The sequence below is a fragment of the Hyalella azteca genome, unplaced genomic scaffold (assembly GCF_000764305.2).
Source record: "Hyalella azteca isolate HAZT.00-mixed unplaced genomic scaffold, Hazt_2.0.2 contig11294, whole genome shotgun sequence".
Taxonomy (NCBI): domain Eukaryota; kingdom Metazoa; phylum Arthropoda; class Malacostraca; order Amphipoda; family Hyalellidae; genus Hyalella; species Hyalella azteca.
This window is the reverse complement of record NW_025941295.1, coordinates 35743-52411: the sequence shown is the minus strand read 5'-3', so window position 1 is coordinate 52411 and position 16669 is coordinate 35743. Positions and strand designations below refer to the sequence as shown.

At 37.0% G+C, this 16669-nt stretch overlaps 1 protein-coding gene across 1 annotated transcript in view; it reads right to left on the bottom strand.

Annotated features, from left to right (window-relative positions):
* Positions 1 to 2395: 2395 nt before the first annotated feature.
* The window catches only part of LOC108682881 (transcription factor SOX-9), a 32322-nt gene continuing 18048 nt past the window's right edge, over positions 2396 to 16669 (bottom strand). The window contains exons 3-5 of the mRNA XM_018172130.2: positions 6403 to 7575; positions 5901 to 6144; positions 2396 to 5154 (exon numbers count right to left, since the gene is read on the bottom strand). Coding sequence (XP_018027619.1) covers positions 4923 to 5154; positions 5901 to 6144; positions 6403 to 7575 — 1649 coding nt within the window. The 3' untranslated portion in view covers positions 2396 to 4922. The remainder of the gene's footprint in view (positions 5155 to 5900; positions 6145 to 6402; positions 7576 to 16669) is intronic.

Below are 16669 nucleotides of genomic sequence, written 5' to 3'. Positions count from 1 at the left end.
GCGTCAGGCCACTCGTGATGCACATGAGCCCATACATCACTTTAGATTGTTCACTGTAAGATTAAATATCAATCGTTTTCATCTTACAATCTCGTATTGTGGTTCTAGCGCGAAAAATAACGCTCAAGTAGAGCAATATTTTTCCAGTCAACTGTGATGCTGCGAGACATCGCCTCGACAGGCAGACAAAAAGACGAAGTTATTCAGTTATTCAGCAAACTTTTTCTACAGCTGCATGAAAATATGGCATTTTAACGTATACAATATGAAATTATGAACCTGGTTAACTCTGAATCGTAATTACGCAATGGTTGATTTGAAAAATATATAAATATATATTATCTCATAAAATTCTAGAACGTGGCCGCATTAATCTTATTTTTTGCAATATTGCAATGAATTGAAATTCTAAGTAAATTTTACTCGAACTGGTCCTAATATAAAATATAAAAAATTTATATTACATAACTTCTTAAAATAACGTCTTACATCAATACAAAATATTATATTTTTAAATTGTTACTTCGACTGATATACGTCCAGTTAAGAAAGTATTGATGTAGCCTAACTTGGATTGTGACAAAAGAAAAAAAGCATAACTCTGACTAAGCAGGCAGATTGGAAGCATGAAAGTCCAGTTGTTGAAAGTCCAGCAGAAAAAAGCAGCGTGGGGGTACATCCGACTGCCATTCATTAAGTGAAGTTTGGAGCAACAAGCTCCACCTTATCTTGCTCTGTTTGCCTGCTTGGTGCAAGCACGCCAAACGCAGCCCTGTTTCTGATGCGGAAGCTAAAGCTTTGGCAAGCAGCCGTTACTGAACCGCTACCTTCTTTTTCTAGCAGTTTTTGCGTTTACGAGAAAATATTTCTTCTTTCCTATGGTGTTCATTTCTCCAAACGGATTTGCGGAGTTTTTTAGGTGCTGTGATTCCCGCGTTTTCTTAATCCAAAATTTGGCAATACATATAATTTGAACGGATTGATTTTAATGAATATGAAGTGAGTATATAGCAACAACTTAGTAATAGTTGAATGGATAGATCTTAATTACCAGGTAGTTTTTAATAGCCAAAATAGCATGATAGCATGAAAATTATGAGGTGGGAGTTACTTCTATGATTCAGACGAATTTTGTGTTATTTTTTCGCAAGAAAAACTATGACGTCGGTGCTGAATGTATTGCTAAATGTAAATGTAGAATCATGTTGTGACATGCAAATCATCGCAGAAATCCGTGCAGAGAAGTAAGGAAATACCACGTTTGTAATAACTGAATATGAATGAGGGAAGTCTCGACAAGTTCTTATCCTTGAGCAAAGATGGAGACTTGTCTTGTGCTGATATCGCCGCGGCCTCGTGCGTGTGTTGCAGCAGTCTAATCCGTGCGTGCTTTCCAAACTCGGGATTAGTTTCGTTTAGAAGAAACAACATTTTCAGAAACATATAAGATTTAAATATGAAACACAAACTTTGATTTTGATACATATATCAAAGATATTTGATATATGTATAGTGTCTTGTGGTGTGGCATGAATCCGTTTAAGTAAATTTTAAATTAAATTAAAAATGTATGTCCATATCTTGAAAAATAGCGTAACAGCACGTGGCATTACGCGTCGTGTGTTTTTTGTGGAAATGCTGCTAGTTAGTCACGAGAAATTTTCATATTTCAGTAAATAAATTATACCAAACTCATCTATAAATTTGCGCAAGAAAATAACTCGCTGGAAGCTATATAAGTTAAATGAAACGATTAAATAATCAATTCGGAATGCAGCTAGATTATTTTTTCTTCTTATGCATTTTTAATGACTCAGAAAGATGCAATAGTAGCAGGAAGGCTACCAAAAAAATTTATTACTCACTATATATAGTTCTTCACTATCTCAGTACGTCGATTGTCTTTTCCTGGTTGACGGATTCAAGATATTCGAGATTTGTTGCATGAAGTTGATGCAACAATGAATTTTGCAATTAAAATAAATCTAATTTAATTTCTTCCACACTAATTTAAAATTTGATTGATTTTTTATTCAAGAATAGCTTTTCAAAGCGTATGAATTGCTTTTAAATAGTGAATTGTTAACGTATAGACACAATAACATCTAGAAAGAGCGTTTCAAAACCTTGTTGTGACGTAGATGGAAACAGTTTTGTCTTGAAAAAAGTTTATTACATCCATACATATTAAACACATATTCCCTGACATTTTTCATCCGATCTTCACTCGAGCAACACAACGACCGCCTTATGTAAGTGGTAAAAATACACATTTAACGCTAGGTATCTAAGGAGGCCTGATTATACAATAAAATAACAGAATTTTTGAAGATTCGAACATTGTACGGTTAGCGACCAAATTTTTGAACAATTTTGTTTTCAAAATTCTAAAATTTTTGAACAAAGAAGGTTCTAGAATTAAATTTATCGAATTTATTCAATGAATTGATGTGATAATATTTCTGATTCTCTTTACGTAATATAATTCTTTTTAGTGGCTTGTGGGTTACGCATGTTGAAAAATTATAGATTTTCTCACACCAATTTGGAAAAAGAAAACAGGAAAGATATGCCTAATTAATGCAGAGGAAAAATTAAAACAAGGATTGTTGAAAATTACATTTTTAAATCGAATTCTATCAATGCAATTTGTCACCGTTCGATAGTGGATTAAGATGCATTCATCACGATGGCAGTTGTCTTCTACATTTAACTTGATATAGAGACTCATGGAGGAAGCTTTCGGTTTAATACTGTAGAGCGCAGGGTGCTGTGGTTTTCCCACAAATGAAGTGGAAATTAGTAAATTACTAGTAGATAGTAAGTGAGTTTTCTTGTATCGAGGACAATTGTTTGTTAAATAAATGGTAATAATTTAATAACATTTATAGTTGAAAACCGAATTCTTATTAAACGGTTTTTACTTTAACATTGAAATCTTCGTTATCATTTACTTCGATGGAACTCACCCGATCTTTTCCTTCCTATGGTGAATCCATTCATCTAAAATCAAATTTTATTATTCTCTCATAGTTCAATTGTATATTTAACCTGAAATCCAGAACATGCGTATCCTAGTAAATTTACCAGGACAAAGAAAGCCCCTGACGTTCGTCATCTCGTCTACAGCATAGATGTATTATAACTGTAACTTGGGCCATAACTGTTACTATGCCACTACACCGTTAATAACGTGTAAATATTAATCGTAAAGTCTTCGTTAGAAGTGTAGTGGCATCTTTATTTGAAGTCTGTCATATATGATTCGGTATGCGAGAAACGGATAGCTATATTATCAAGAGTTTCCATTCAATTCCAAAGTGTACCATCTCGTGAAGTTAGAGCTTTTTTATCCAGCTACATAAATATAGTAGTTCGTCTTTTTGTAAAACGTTTTCTTTAGCTTACTTTATTTCACGCAAGTAATACTGCAGAATATCTGCATAATAAAAATAATAATTTCTACTCACTAATATTGTACAAACGTCACTAATTTCTTCGACGGCTAACGTCGTTTGCCGTTCATTATCATATGTGTCCAAGTGAGATGTTCCTCTTCCGGATATGTTTTTGCTGATTTTTGGGCGTTTGAAGCTTAATTTTAAATTAACTATGTTCTGAAGAATATGGATAATTTTCCAGCTACAGGCACCAAAACTATTTAAAGAACTTAACTAGAATTTAGTTTCCGTTTCACAAAATTTTGACTTTATAACTAATTTCGAAATTGGTGTCACACTGATATCCCATGTAATAAATGTTTAAATTTACCTCATCTATTTAAATTTTTGTACACTCTGCGCTTGGGCCTCTCATTTTGAAGAATTTGTCCGGTATTCAACAGTCGCTCAGAAAAACATTTTTAATGCTACCAAGATGCACAACGTAAATATTTTCAGACGGTAGTTGCAATGATAATTATCCTATGCTAATAAACTCGATGACTACAACCTATTTCTGACGCTCAATATATTTATGCATCACACTCATACACATTGATAGACTTGCTCTACGCATATTTTAACATGCATCTCATATGTTGGTTAAATAGACCTCAAGATCCTGTCCAAGGCACTCGATTTACATATCTTACAATTAAAACATAAATAAAAATCCCACAGAAATTGGGCTCTAGTGTGGAGGAATATATGCATACTATGCACTTTCAACTGTGTTGGAAAACTGAGCGTTAAAGTTATATAATGTCCACTTTAGGTAGATATGGGAAAAAGGGGCCATTTTTAAACTGATAAATTTTCAATTCGGGATCAAAATTTTCTTGTGAATTCAATTCGGGATCAAAATTTCCTTGTGATTTGATACATTTTGCTAAGAAATATTGATTAATTATTTGTTACATCCATTATTATACAAATAAGGTTTGTAATGATAGTTAACAATATAAACAAGCGGGAAATAGGAGACTATTTGTCAAAGTAAAATCCCAAAACAACACAGAATAATTTAAAAAATCGGTTGATGGATCCAATGTGTTGCTTTCATGCAATCCTTGATTAACGATTTTCCTTACTCTTAAAATCAAACTAAAAGGCAATATAAATTATCTGGCAATGGAAAGTTTCCGAATAAATTTATATTTGAAAAGTAAATATGAATTCGAGACTGACTTAATGTACACATAGAAATACATTTATGACTTCCGTGAAAAGGTATATCTTTCTTCTCTGTTTATTGAAGTCTCACTAGCATTCAGTTGGTTCATGAACTCATATTACTTGAATTCACATGATATTTTGGAAGTTTTTACGGTATTTTATTTGCCATAAAATATTCCTAACGAGATTCCGGGGTATAAATTTTTCGAAGTAGCCATTGAATTTATCGAACGTCTTTACAAGCAGGCCAAAGAAATAAATATCTTATGGACAATGAAATCAATTTTATATCACTTTGAATATTTTCTATGAATGTTCGTAACATATTTCTCGAGCATCAGCTAATGCAGACAGGAGCACAGAAGTGTCATTTTCAGCGTTGTTTTCCGGTGTTTGTATTTGGTTCTCAGAGTCTGATAAAATTTGAGGCTGAGGTTGAAGCGAACAGTCGTTCTCTGGCTGTTCCTTCTTAATTGCCAAGTTAGACGTCCCGTCATCTCCGTAGTAACTTTGTTGCGCAGTCACGCTCTGAAAATACCTTGGGGATCGAAGAGAAACTTTGTAAAATAACGGATTTATGGTAATTATTACTTGTTTTAATTTACGGAGTGTAAGAGGTGTCTAAATGAACAGACATCAAATAGTATGTACTGCAATTAATTGAATTTATTTTTTAATTATGCGTATCATAACTTCAAAAATATTTGTTTAGACAATTAATTACATTCAGGTCGTACATCATGAAAAAAGTTTAGTCTTGTATTCAAATTCAGTCCCTGTATAATTCCTGCCAAACATAAAAGGCTGCGAGACGCTGCTGATTTATTTAAATTTTCTCCTAGGAGAATATAATTGCTTAAATATTTATACTCTGAAAGTATAAAAGTTCCTGAGTTTCTGAGTGTTGTAGTGCATAAACTTGTCGAAAAAAATTATTTTTTTTTTATAAAGAAGCCCGCAAAATCTTTAAGTTTGCCTGGAAATACATTATGATAATTTTTAACTTGCCTTAGTTCCAACTTTTCAACAAAATAGTTTATAAAACAAATGTTAATGCGACCATTTTAGTATCAAGATTAAAACTGTATATTTATGTGTGCCGTCGATTCGATATATTTGTAGATATTAAAATACATTTTCGCCAAGCAAACTCGCTTCGATAAAATGAATAACAAGTAAACTATATCTGAAAATGGTTCCACGATCTGTCAATGAAACGAATTCAAGTCAATATATACAATGAATTTTGCAATTTTTTATATAAATCGTGACGTGTGTACTGACCTGCCAGTAGAAGCGCAGGAATAGGAGGCAGTGTACGAGGTCCGATGTTCCTCGCCTTTAAGATAAATGCCAAACTCAGAACGGTCCAAATCTGTGAGCGCCTCCACCACAGGGTGTACTACGTTGTTGGTCCCTCCGTCCGCAAGGGTCGCTCCTGCCGACAGCGGAGACACTCCTGCACTCGCGTCTGCTCTGCCGTGCACTTCTGGAGTCGTGTCGCAAGATTTCACTTCAATTCTGTCGCCTGTACCACATGGGATGGAAAACGACTGTCAAACCACTGGAATTCATGCACCCAATAATAATTAATTTAAATGACTCTTGATTTACTTTAAAATCTGAAGACTGTTTGCTATTTCTCTAATAACGTACAGCATAAATATTCGTTAAAATAATTTACTATAATTCAATAGATTTTTTGTAATTCGTCAAGAAATTTTTCGGCTAAAGAGTGTAAAGGAAATTTTCATTTTCACTCAATTTCATTTCTTTTTTCACTGACCTGCGTTATGAACGAAGTGCTGCATGTTCTGGGAATAACATGATGGACTCGTTGGGTATTGCTGAGCTTCGTATGGAGGCAAGCTCTGATAATAAGCTTCTTGCGCCCCTTGGTAGTCTTGATATTCAAGTCCCATGCCAGTGTAGTAATTCTGCTGGTAGTGAGTGTACTGAGGGTAGGACTGTGGTGAGTCTCCTGGGTGAGTCATCATGCACGATTTGGCAGCGACCATTGATCGGTCGTCTGCGGTGATTTGCTGTTGCTGCAACATGTATTGATGCTGCTGTTGTTGCATCTGATGTGATTGATACTGAGAGTGTTGTTGGGTTAGGTGAGACTGTTGTTGTTGTTGCAAGTGCTGTTGTTGCAGCGTTTGTCTTTGGATGCTTTCCTGTTGCAGTTGATGGGCTAAATGCTGCTGAGATGACATATGTTGTGGAAGGTGTGCATGCTGCAAGTGATGATGCATGTAATGCTGATGATTTTGCTCTATCTGTTGATTGATACTGTGGTGCATCTCGCCGTGATGTTCATGGTCATGTGGGGACGCTTCAGGGGGAGTGGGGAGAGCAGCAAGAGAGGTTGGGGTGAGGCTAGGAACCGTCATGAGGAGACCTGGAGGAGGCCATCCCGGCTGAGGACTGCAGGTTGGGGAATGATCCGGAGTGTGCAGAGATAAAATCTTAGGACATAGAGTGTCTGGGGTGGACGCTGCGACATGACTCGAGTTTAAAGGGGTGGCCACTTGTGCCGTCAAAGTCGCCTCCAGTAGACTAGGTTGTTCCATTCTGATAGTTTCCTCTTTCTTTACAACAAGCACTTGGTTGATGGTAGTCGTGGTAGTAATTGTTGACTGGGTCTTTGGAGTTGCCGTTGTCAGTGTCTTCGTGGAACCGTTCAAGGAGCTCCCCGAAGAAGCCGAATTGTTTTTCACGGACATGCTAACTCTGCAGGAGTTACCATTCACCTGGTTATTGTTATTAGTTGTGATTGAATTGTTATTGTTGCTGTTCTGGTTGGCATTGCTGCCGTTGACCTTCTTCACCTGCGGCTTCCTCCGTCTTGGTCTGTACTTATAGTTTGGATATTGTATCATGTGCTCCACCCGCAGCCTCTCGGCGCCTTCCGTATAAGGTCTTCGCAACTCCTGAGGCATCTGCTTCCAACGTTCTCCTGCAAGATGATTTTAAAAACGCGCGTGAATAGTAGTAATAGGCATGGACAAACGGAATTGCTATCATCTGAATAGTGACCGCAGAGACAAATAATAAATTCTATCCAATAATAATATTAATATTATCCAATATTAATGAGTCCAAGAATAGTCATGTGCATGAATAAGCTGAAATGCTTCTACCTCCAAAGTACGCAAAGATAAACAGAATGTTATTACTTGAATAGTGATATACAAGCGCAAAGACAAATGGAATTTTTTTCCCATGTAGAGTGATGCATAAGGACAAAAAAGTGCTATCACCTAATAATGTTATTTCAAAGGACAAACAGAAACTCTTTCACCTTTGAACAGGCTGATTTGTAACACAGCTTGCACCGGGTGCAATAAAAGATTAGCTTGGCAACCTTTATAATGAAGACGGAAAAGCGTACTTCATCAACAGTTGGAGAGAAAACTAGCAACATAATGAACTTGTAAATCGCATTTATGATAATTGTTGATGAATAAAAAGTCCTTACACGACAATGTGGACAAAGAAAAAGTTTCCTAATACATGACTTGAAGTCGTAGGATTGGCATTAATCTTCATCAATAATGTAAGCTTCAGAGTTTTAGCTTACTTTTCGTGGCACCTATTCATTGGATAGAGCGTTCGAGTTGACCTAAAATTTATTTACTCAACTTCCCTGAATCTTGTTATTTGCTCGGTGCTGAGTAGGAGTCCATGCATGCCTTCTTTTTTAGTTGTAGTTTCGCACAGAGAGACTATGTATAATAAAATAAAATTTCATAATACACTCAAATAGTTATTCTGCATCGAAATATTTCCGACGGTTAGTTTTGACCACGTATGGCAACACAGTCACACGGACTAACATGAGTGATGGGCAGTGCCAAGCTTTCGGATCGCTTGGTCACATTTCATCGGTTGTGACGACCAGAAGCACGGCCGCTGATGGCCGTGAGATTGCCGCGCTCACGCACCATCTTCGCACTCTCGATTGCTCGCACGGAGCTTCATTTTAGTTCGTAATTGCAAACGTGATACGAACGCGACTGGACACGTCAAGGCAATTCTACAGAATTTTAAAATTTGCCCAAACTATACAAAAATATTGTACGGAATATTAATACGTACAAGGCAAAGTCAAAAATGATTTGTAGAAAATTTTAACGCGATTCATTCCAGGTCAAAAATAATATTCAGAATATTTTAGTGTGACCGATAAAATCCTAAATATTGTAAGCAATATTGTAATGTGATCAAATAAGTTTTCAATATTTGACAGAAAATTTAAAGGCGACGATTAAATAGGGAATATCGCACGGAGCATTGTGACAAGAAAACGAATGAGAGAAAATTCAAGTCTTTAGGCAGGTGCGTAATGAATTGGACTCGTAAACGCTCTTATTATAACAAAATTTGACCACAAATTTTTTACTTATAAAAAGTTACTAAGCCAGCCATAAGTGAAAAAATATGCACAATCGCACAAATGAATTTTGTACGCCATGTCAGTTTTCAAGTTGCTATTCGACGAGTATTATCAACTTATTCGTGTTTCATTAATTTTCATACATGCTGCAAAGGAATGTTTAACTGTTTTTTGTACACCAGACTTCTGATTTTGTATACAAACCAATGAAATTATTTTCATAAATAAGACTTGCTTACAGTAACTGTTGGTCGAAAAATGTCAGCATTAATTAGGCTATGATGACCAGCCAGTAGATACTTTGGGTCGTTCGAACGCCTCATAACATTGAAGAACATGTCTGCGAACATGACTCGGCATGCCAATGACGTTTTGGCAGAGGTAAATTCTTTGCAGAAATTTTCACAATAAATCCGAAATTGTGTCTTAAGTTTTGAAAAAGAAGGTGATAATTTCGATAACAACATCTGTGTAATTAAAAAGCTTTAATGTCAAGCCCGCTTGAATTAAGTCGCTTAATGCTTGTAACTCGCTAATTAGAAGTAAGTGAAATAAATATTGACAACAAGTTAAATTCCGCTATTATATAGCAGACCTATTTGCTTTGCCCATTAAACGTCGCAAATGAATTAGGGTATAGAAAGTTGAATCTTTCACGACGAGTTTACGTAATACATCATGAAAACTATGCGGGAAAAAGAACAATTAAAGAATTTGCTTTGCTTCTACGATTAAGGATTGCCAGCGATATTATTGAAAGGGTGAGTTCTTCATAACATGATTTAAGCATTTTTTTATAATTAAGGGCTGCTTAAGCCCTATCTTCACATAATGAAATCATTATGACAGATGCTGGGACTGGAGCTGGGCTCCTCTTACTTCATGACGAAATCATAATGATTGATGCTAGGTCCAGGATCACAAGGTCACTAGGCCCTCTCACACCCTCATGATGAAATCATTAGGAAAGATGCTATAGGTCCAATATCAAGACCCTCATCCCATACCATCATAACGAAATCATTATGATCGATGCTTGATACAAGGCTGAGCCTCTCTTCCCTTCATTGAGAAATTATTATGATCTATGCTAAGTCTAGGATTGAGCCCGGCCCTCATACCCTCATGATTAAATCATTATGATAGATGCCAATGGTTCCAAGGTCGAGCCCCTCATCCCATCCCCTCATGACGAAATCATTATGATCGATGCTAGGTTCATGGTTGAGTCCCTCATGACGAAATCATTATGAGGTGCCTCGCTGGTTACATTACAAATTAGTTACAGCCACAAGACGTGCCCGTACATTCGCATAACATCCAAAACCTCGACCGCCCGATCGTCCACCCGCATTTTAGTAAGCAATTATATTTTGTTTTAAACTTCCTTCATGGGACATGCGCAAATCCCTGCAAGCATAGGCACCAAAATCTTATTTGTGAATTGTTTTTACTATACCAATTCTGTGTTATACTCTGTTGAATTAATTTTTCAGCGAATTTTCTATCGTTCGTGCGTTAATTTCAGAAGAGGTAATTTTTGAATTTATAAATTAAAAATTTTCCTTCAGCTAGATTGGAAAATTATAATTTTAGGCTTAATGTATAGCAAATAGAGTAATTATGATTAGGGATATCTTTTTCTCGAGCACACTGTCCATCTTCACTCACTAACAGACGTGAACGTTCACACTCCCACTCAAAGACAAATGCGTTCACTATCTTACTCAAAAACATGAGCGTGCACGCTCTCACTCAAAGACATGGGCGTTCACACTCTAACTCAGAGACATGGGCGTTCACGCTCTCACTCAAAGACTCGGGCGTTCACGCTCGCACTCAAAGACTTGGGCGTTCACACTCTCACTCAAAGACTTGGGCGTTCACACTCGCACTCAAAGACTTGGGCGTTCACACTTTCACTCAAAGACTTGGGCGTTCACACTTTCACTCAAAGACATGGGCGTTCACGCTCTTATTCAAAGACTCGGGCGTTCACACTCTCACTCAAAGACATGGGCGTTCACACTCTCACTCAAAGACATGGACGTTCACACTTTCACTCAAAGACATGGGCGTTCACGCTCTTATTCAAAGACTCGGGCGTTCACACTCTCACTCAAAGACTTGGGCGTTCACGCTCACACTCAAAGACTTGGGCGATCGTACTTTCACTCAAAGACATGGGCGTTCACGCTCTTATTCAAAGACTTGGGCGTTCACACTCTCACTCAAAGACATGGGCATTTAAAATCCCACTCAAAGACATGAACTTTTTGCCCCTCACTCAAAGACATGGGCGTTCACGCTCTTATTCAAATACTTGGGCGTTCACACTCTCACTCAAAGACATGGGCGTTCACACTCTCATTCAAAGACATGGACGTTCACGCTTTCACATAAACGTTCACTCACATGGAACTGCGTCCGTCTTCAAAATGTGCCTCATTCTACAATGGGCCGCTAATTCAAAGTCACCAAGGAAACAAACAAGACAAGCTGTTGCCTTGAAGAGTCCCTTTTCACGAAATATCAGACGCCTTCTTCGATTATCTGCACAAAATTGGCAATTAGCGCAATTAGAAGAACGAGCAGGTTGTACTACTAAAATCGCCTAAAAAATTTTGTTCAAAAAGTATAAGAATATTCATTTTAGTGGTCCTCTTTAACCTAATAAAAGTATTTTAAAGATTAATCGCAAAAATAGAATTCAAAATTTTACTTTCGACTGAATGAGAGACATTGAATATTATGGCGAGCCCCTTTCGAAATATAATTAATTTGCAATTTGCGACATGAGCGAACCTTAGAAATGAATTTCGGTTGTTGTTGTTGCTGCTGTTATTGGCGCGGTTGTTGTTGTTGCTGCTGTTATTGACGCGGTTGTTGTTGTTGCTGCTGTTATTGACGCGGTTATTGTTGTTGCTGCTGTTATTGACGCGGTTATTGTTGTTGCTGCTATCATTGACGCATTTGTTGTTGTTGCTGCTGTTATTGACGCAGTTGTTTGCGCTATTTTTGTTCATGTTATTGTTATTGTGCTTAGAGCGGCTAATAGTGTAATTTTAGTGATGGGTGCTATTGTTACTCTTCCATAGAATGAAATAACTGCAGGTCTTTTCGTGACTAATTTTTCTTTTATCTCTGTAACTAGTAAAGTTAGAAAATTTTTACGGTCAATTATTATACCAAAAATAGAAAATTAAATATTATATTATACATCTGAACTGAATTTTTTGTTCTAATTAGATGTTATCGTAGAAGTTACAGCGGGGCAAAATATTCTCGGGAGTGAAGCGGCCGGTGGCCTTAAAGCCAGAAGTGGACGAGGCGTGGAGGAGGCGTGATGTGGCAGACGCTATGGTCTTTAGGAGCCAACTGGCCGTTCCTGTGCAGAATTCGGGACTCGGAAAAACACATCGGGCGTGGGACTTAGTGAGACGGCAGGCCTCAACAGCAAATTCTTCAGAAGCAAATTTTACGATCAGTAATTAAAATGAAAATACTTGAATGTTATTACGAAATGAATCATGAAATGAATGAAATTGAATTTTATTGTGATTTCTATAAAAAATAATTAGTGATAGCGATAACAAAAAAATTGAAATTAATGGAGAATGATTCAAAGATTACACAGATAAGGATGAGAGCTCACTAAGGATGGAAACGCATATAAATGGGAGTTTCTGGTATTTTCAAATTTCGTAATTAAATGTATTAATTTATAAACTTATGTATTTAATTAGGAAAATAGCTCGTATATCAGCGCCCACTTGAGATTAGGAACAAGTTTTCGATTTGTGTACATAATGTTTTAATCTAAATTCCATTAGCATATTTCTTTAAGTGAGGTTTACTCAAAGTTGTTGTTCAATGAGTGAGCTTCGAGTTTTTTGAATAGCCATGGAGATCTCATCTTTAATTGTATATGAGTCCTGTGCCTCTCAAAAGCACTTAATGCCAAAAATCTGAGCAAGGTAGGAAAGAACTTGAAGAAAGCAAAGCAAAAATTAGGGTCACCTTCAGACACGATAAAAAATATCTCACGTAGCCTGAAAAAAATTTCTTCCCACAGAAAAAAATGCGTTTCACAAGCGTGCAATTCTCATTACATATCGATTGCGCATCGGCGGTTCGTCTGCCATTGTTTCAGGCTCTTAGTTCATCGGGAAGTTTTTTGAGCGGAGAGCAAGCGCGTGTCTTGCTGGGAACGGCTTCCGGCTCTTCTCCACGACGCGATTACGAAATTATTTTCACCTGAACATAATTTCTTAACATTAACGTAAGAACTTACGTATTTGTTTTACTTTCACACGCAGCCGAGACTCTGAACTATGATTTTCATTAACGAGATATTAATGTTTTACACGCGTTCTAGATATCGAAACTAGTTTTTGTTCTCCGAAAAATGTTTGTTTTCTTTTTCCACAGCGTTACAAAGCTATTTTTTTCGTAAGCATATACGTGAATGCTTTTCTGGTGCAATTATGCAGTCTATAATTTTCCCTGATCCAGCAATAATGATAACAACCTTATCGATATATTAAAAGATATTTGAATAAGTTTTCAATTGTTTATTAATTTTTTTTGGTACATAAGCTTTCTTTTATATTTGCCTTCATTATCTCTCAGCTAGTAAAGCACACCAGGTTACATGAAAACAGATTTTTTTTTCATTTCGACAATGTAACTGATTTTGACTTTTCTCTGTTTTTTTTTTTTTTTGTTGTCAGTTGTTCTCTTTCCCGATTGGCATGAGAGTTTGTAACTCATCTGGTACGACATAAAAACATTTAATCATAATACTTCCGGGAAAATTTGAAGTTTGTTTGTACAGAAATTTGTGTACATTCTAAAATTTATTGACAATAATTGAGCAGGGACATGGTATAAAATGTTACAATTTATTATACATGGCATAAAACTCACAATTTATTGATCATTGAAGAGTAATGTCCATAGCAGGTTTTTTGTTGCAATAACCAACTAATGATTCTTACTTATCCTAATAATAATTAGCCAATGAACGATATTCCGTGTTCGGCCAGTATATTAAGAACTCCATTCACTTGTTGGTAAGATGATACAGTATGTAATGGAGTCTAATCCTAAATGATGTCAATGCTTAAGGTATCACTCATCATATGATAATCATTCAGTGATTATTCCTCATTGCGGGGTAATCCTTCATAGCAATATTATCCTTTATCACAGTGCATCCCATGCTTCGAAGTGTTAGTTCACGTCTAAGTGACATATCAAATCGAAGCGACATACATAAATCGCTTTGGTAAGTCAATGTATCTTGATAAAGAATGATCTTCGATTTTTTTGCAGCAAAAATTCAAAAAGAGTCAAAATTTCAGGTGAAACGGCTTATAAAAGATAAATTGTCAGATACAAATGTTTGACTAACTAAAAATCTCCAATTGTAAGCTTCTGTGCTCGAGAAGTGAGTGACAGACGTCACGTAACTAGTCCATGGCACGTGCGCGTGATTGCGTAAGTACGCGAGTTCGTGACCCGTTGCTTACTGAAAAGCGTCGCTACGCTTACGTATATGAGGCTGCCTGAGATCGCTCGCCGTAAATACGCTGGAATCGTTGATACGCTTGATAAATTTGGGTGAAGCTTGCGTAATACGCACCTATTTTTGTACAACACCGATAGGTCAACAAAACATTTTAATTGTTACTATTTTTTTTGCGTTTCCGAGTTCCTTAGCACGCGTGATGTTATAGGCTATAGAGCTGATTAATATCTAAAAGAAGCTGAAAAGTTTCACTGAATTAACGTTTCCAGGATCAACCACTGCCGCGGTGTTGCATTCGCTGGAAAGCGCGGTTCTGGAGTCGGGGTTCTGCGGACGTGACGACTGGAACCGGCAACGAGATGAGGTTCTCACTGCACCCTTCCCCTCTGGGCGAGTGGTTCACGCCGTGTATAAGAGTGAGAGTGAAGTTTAACAATGGCTTGCTAAAAAAAGATTGAAAAGAACCGATTTCGGTCGTTCCTATTAATGAAAAAAAATTGTGAGAGCTAATTAGATCCAAGCAGTGTGTCTAACTAAAAAAAGAACAGCTATGAACAGCATTACATCTATTAAAAATTAGTTTTTTCGTGAAATAAACAAAAAATACAAGCAAGATCGAGACTCGAAGGCACTTTTGAGCAAGCGTCGGCTTAACGACTTCATGCGGCGTAAATCAGCGAACGCGAGAACTAATCCGACCATCAAAAGTACCTTTACTAACTTAACGACGTTGTAAACGATAAAAAGAACAAGAAATTAAAACGGCAAGCCAAGCACGCCGTGAATTTTGACACGGGAGGTCACTTACGTTCAAATGTTGGCCTTTCGCGAGCCAGTTTTGTTATAATGAAATGATTAAGCGAGGGCGCTGTAAACTGACGTCGCAACCTACACCCTGAGTGACCGACTTGCTCCGTAGACCGTGATGTGCGTGATATGTTCTGTTCATTCGTATTTTTCTCGGGATTACGTTTCTATGATTTTGACTCACATACTTGATGAAAAGTTTCACTGAATCGTCAAGTGTTCATATGTTCATGAAGTTTGAATTAAGCGTGAAAATGTGAAATTTGATACCAAACCTACAACCTATCATTGTTAAACTGAAATAAATTATATGGTTAATTGTTGATAAGTATCATTTTCACGCAACCTACCATACACTGTAAAAGTAATGCGATCGTATTTCGAATCAATTTAATAGTTACTTTTCTCGGTAACTATTATATTTTCTCAGACAAAATTGTATCATTAGGGAACAAAAATTTTACCCTTCAGTATGAAAAACTAGTTGTATCATGTATGGTTGCATATTTCCTACTCTAGATCATTTAGATTATTCACAGATAGCAATTGCAAGTCATATCCGTGCATTGCACATCAGACATCACAACTTTTCCTCTCCAGCTTACTCTATGGTTATAGTCTCTACACTTCCATGATCCGACAACCGGTCAGACTTTTTCGGGACTTAGAAATTCTGTCTTGCGCGTCGTGAGACCGCGATCCTAAACTGACCATCCGAATCCGGGGAATATACATTTCAGGGAAACAATAAATGCTGGAGACCTCCCTAGCGGGTATCTTTGGTGTGGTCGCTGGCAGGCCAGCTCTTAAGATCTTATACAAGCAGGGATTGGGGCTGGTTAGGTAGAACATATGCGTGGTCCGAGCTAGAGGAGGTCGCATCTAATCGCACTACGGGACATCGTGTTGGGTTCCACCAATGCTTGCTATTTAACTGCGGGCTCCACACGATCAGAGGGAATATCAGACCGTCACCTACCGCAGCCAAGCTCTAATGTTCAGACTTGTATATTCACAAGATAGGCTTACCGAGTATCTGTATAAAGTACATTCGCAAAACTCTCACGCGGAAAATGAGACTAACATAAGTCAAAATTGGGTTAACGATCCCAAATTTTGAGTAATGTTATCCTATCTCGTATAGCTCACGATGTTAAAGTATGCTTAAAACATTATTCCTTTCATATACATTTATTAGCTTGGTATCACTGCCAGTATGGTTGCAAATTAGGGAGCGCTAAAAGTATTTGAATCAGTTAAAATAACTCAGTCTTGGTTACCAAGAGATATGAGTGTTAAAATCAAGAGGGTATC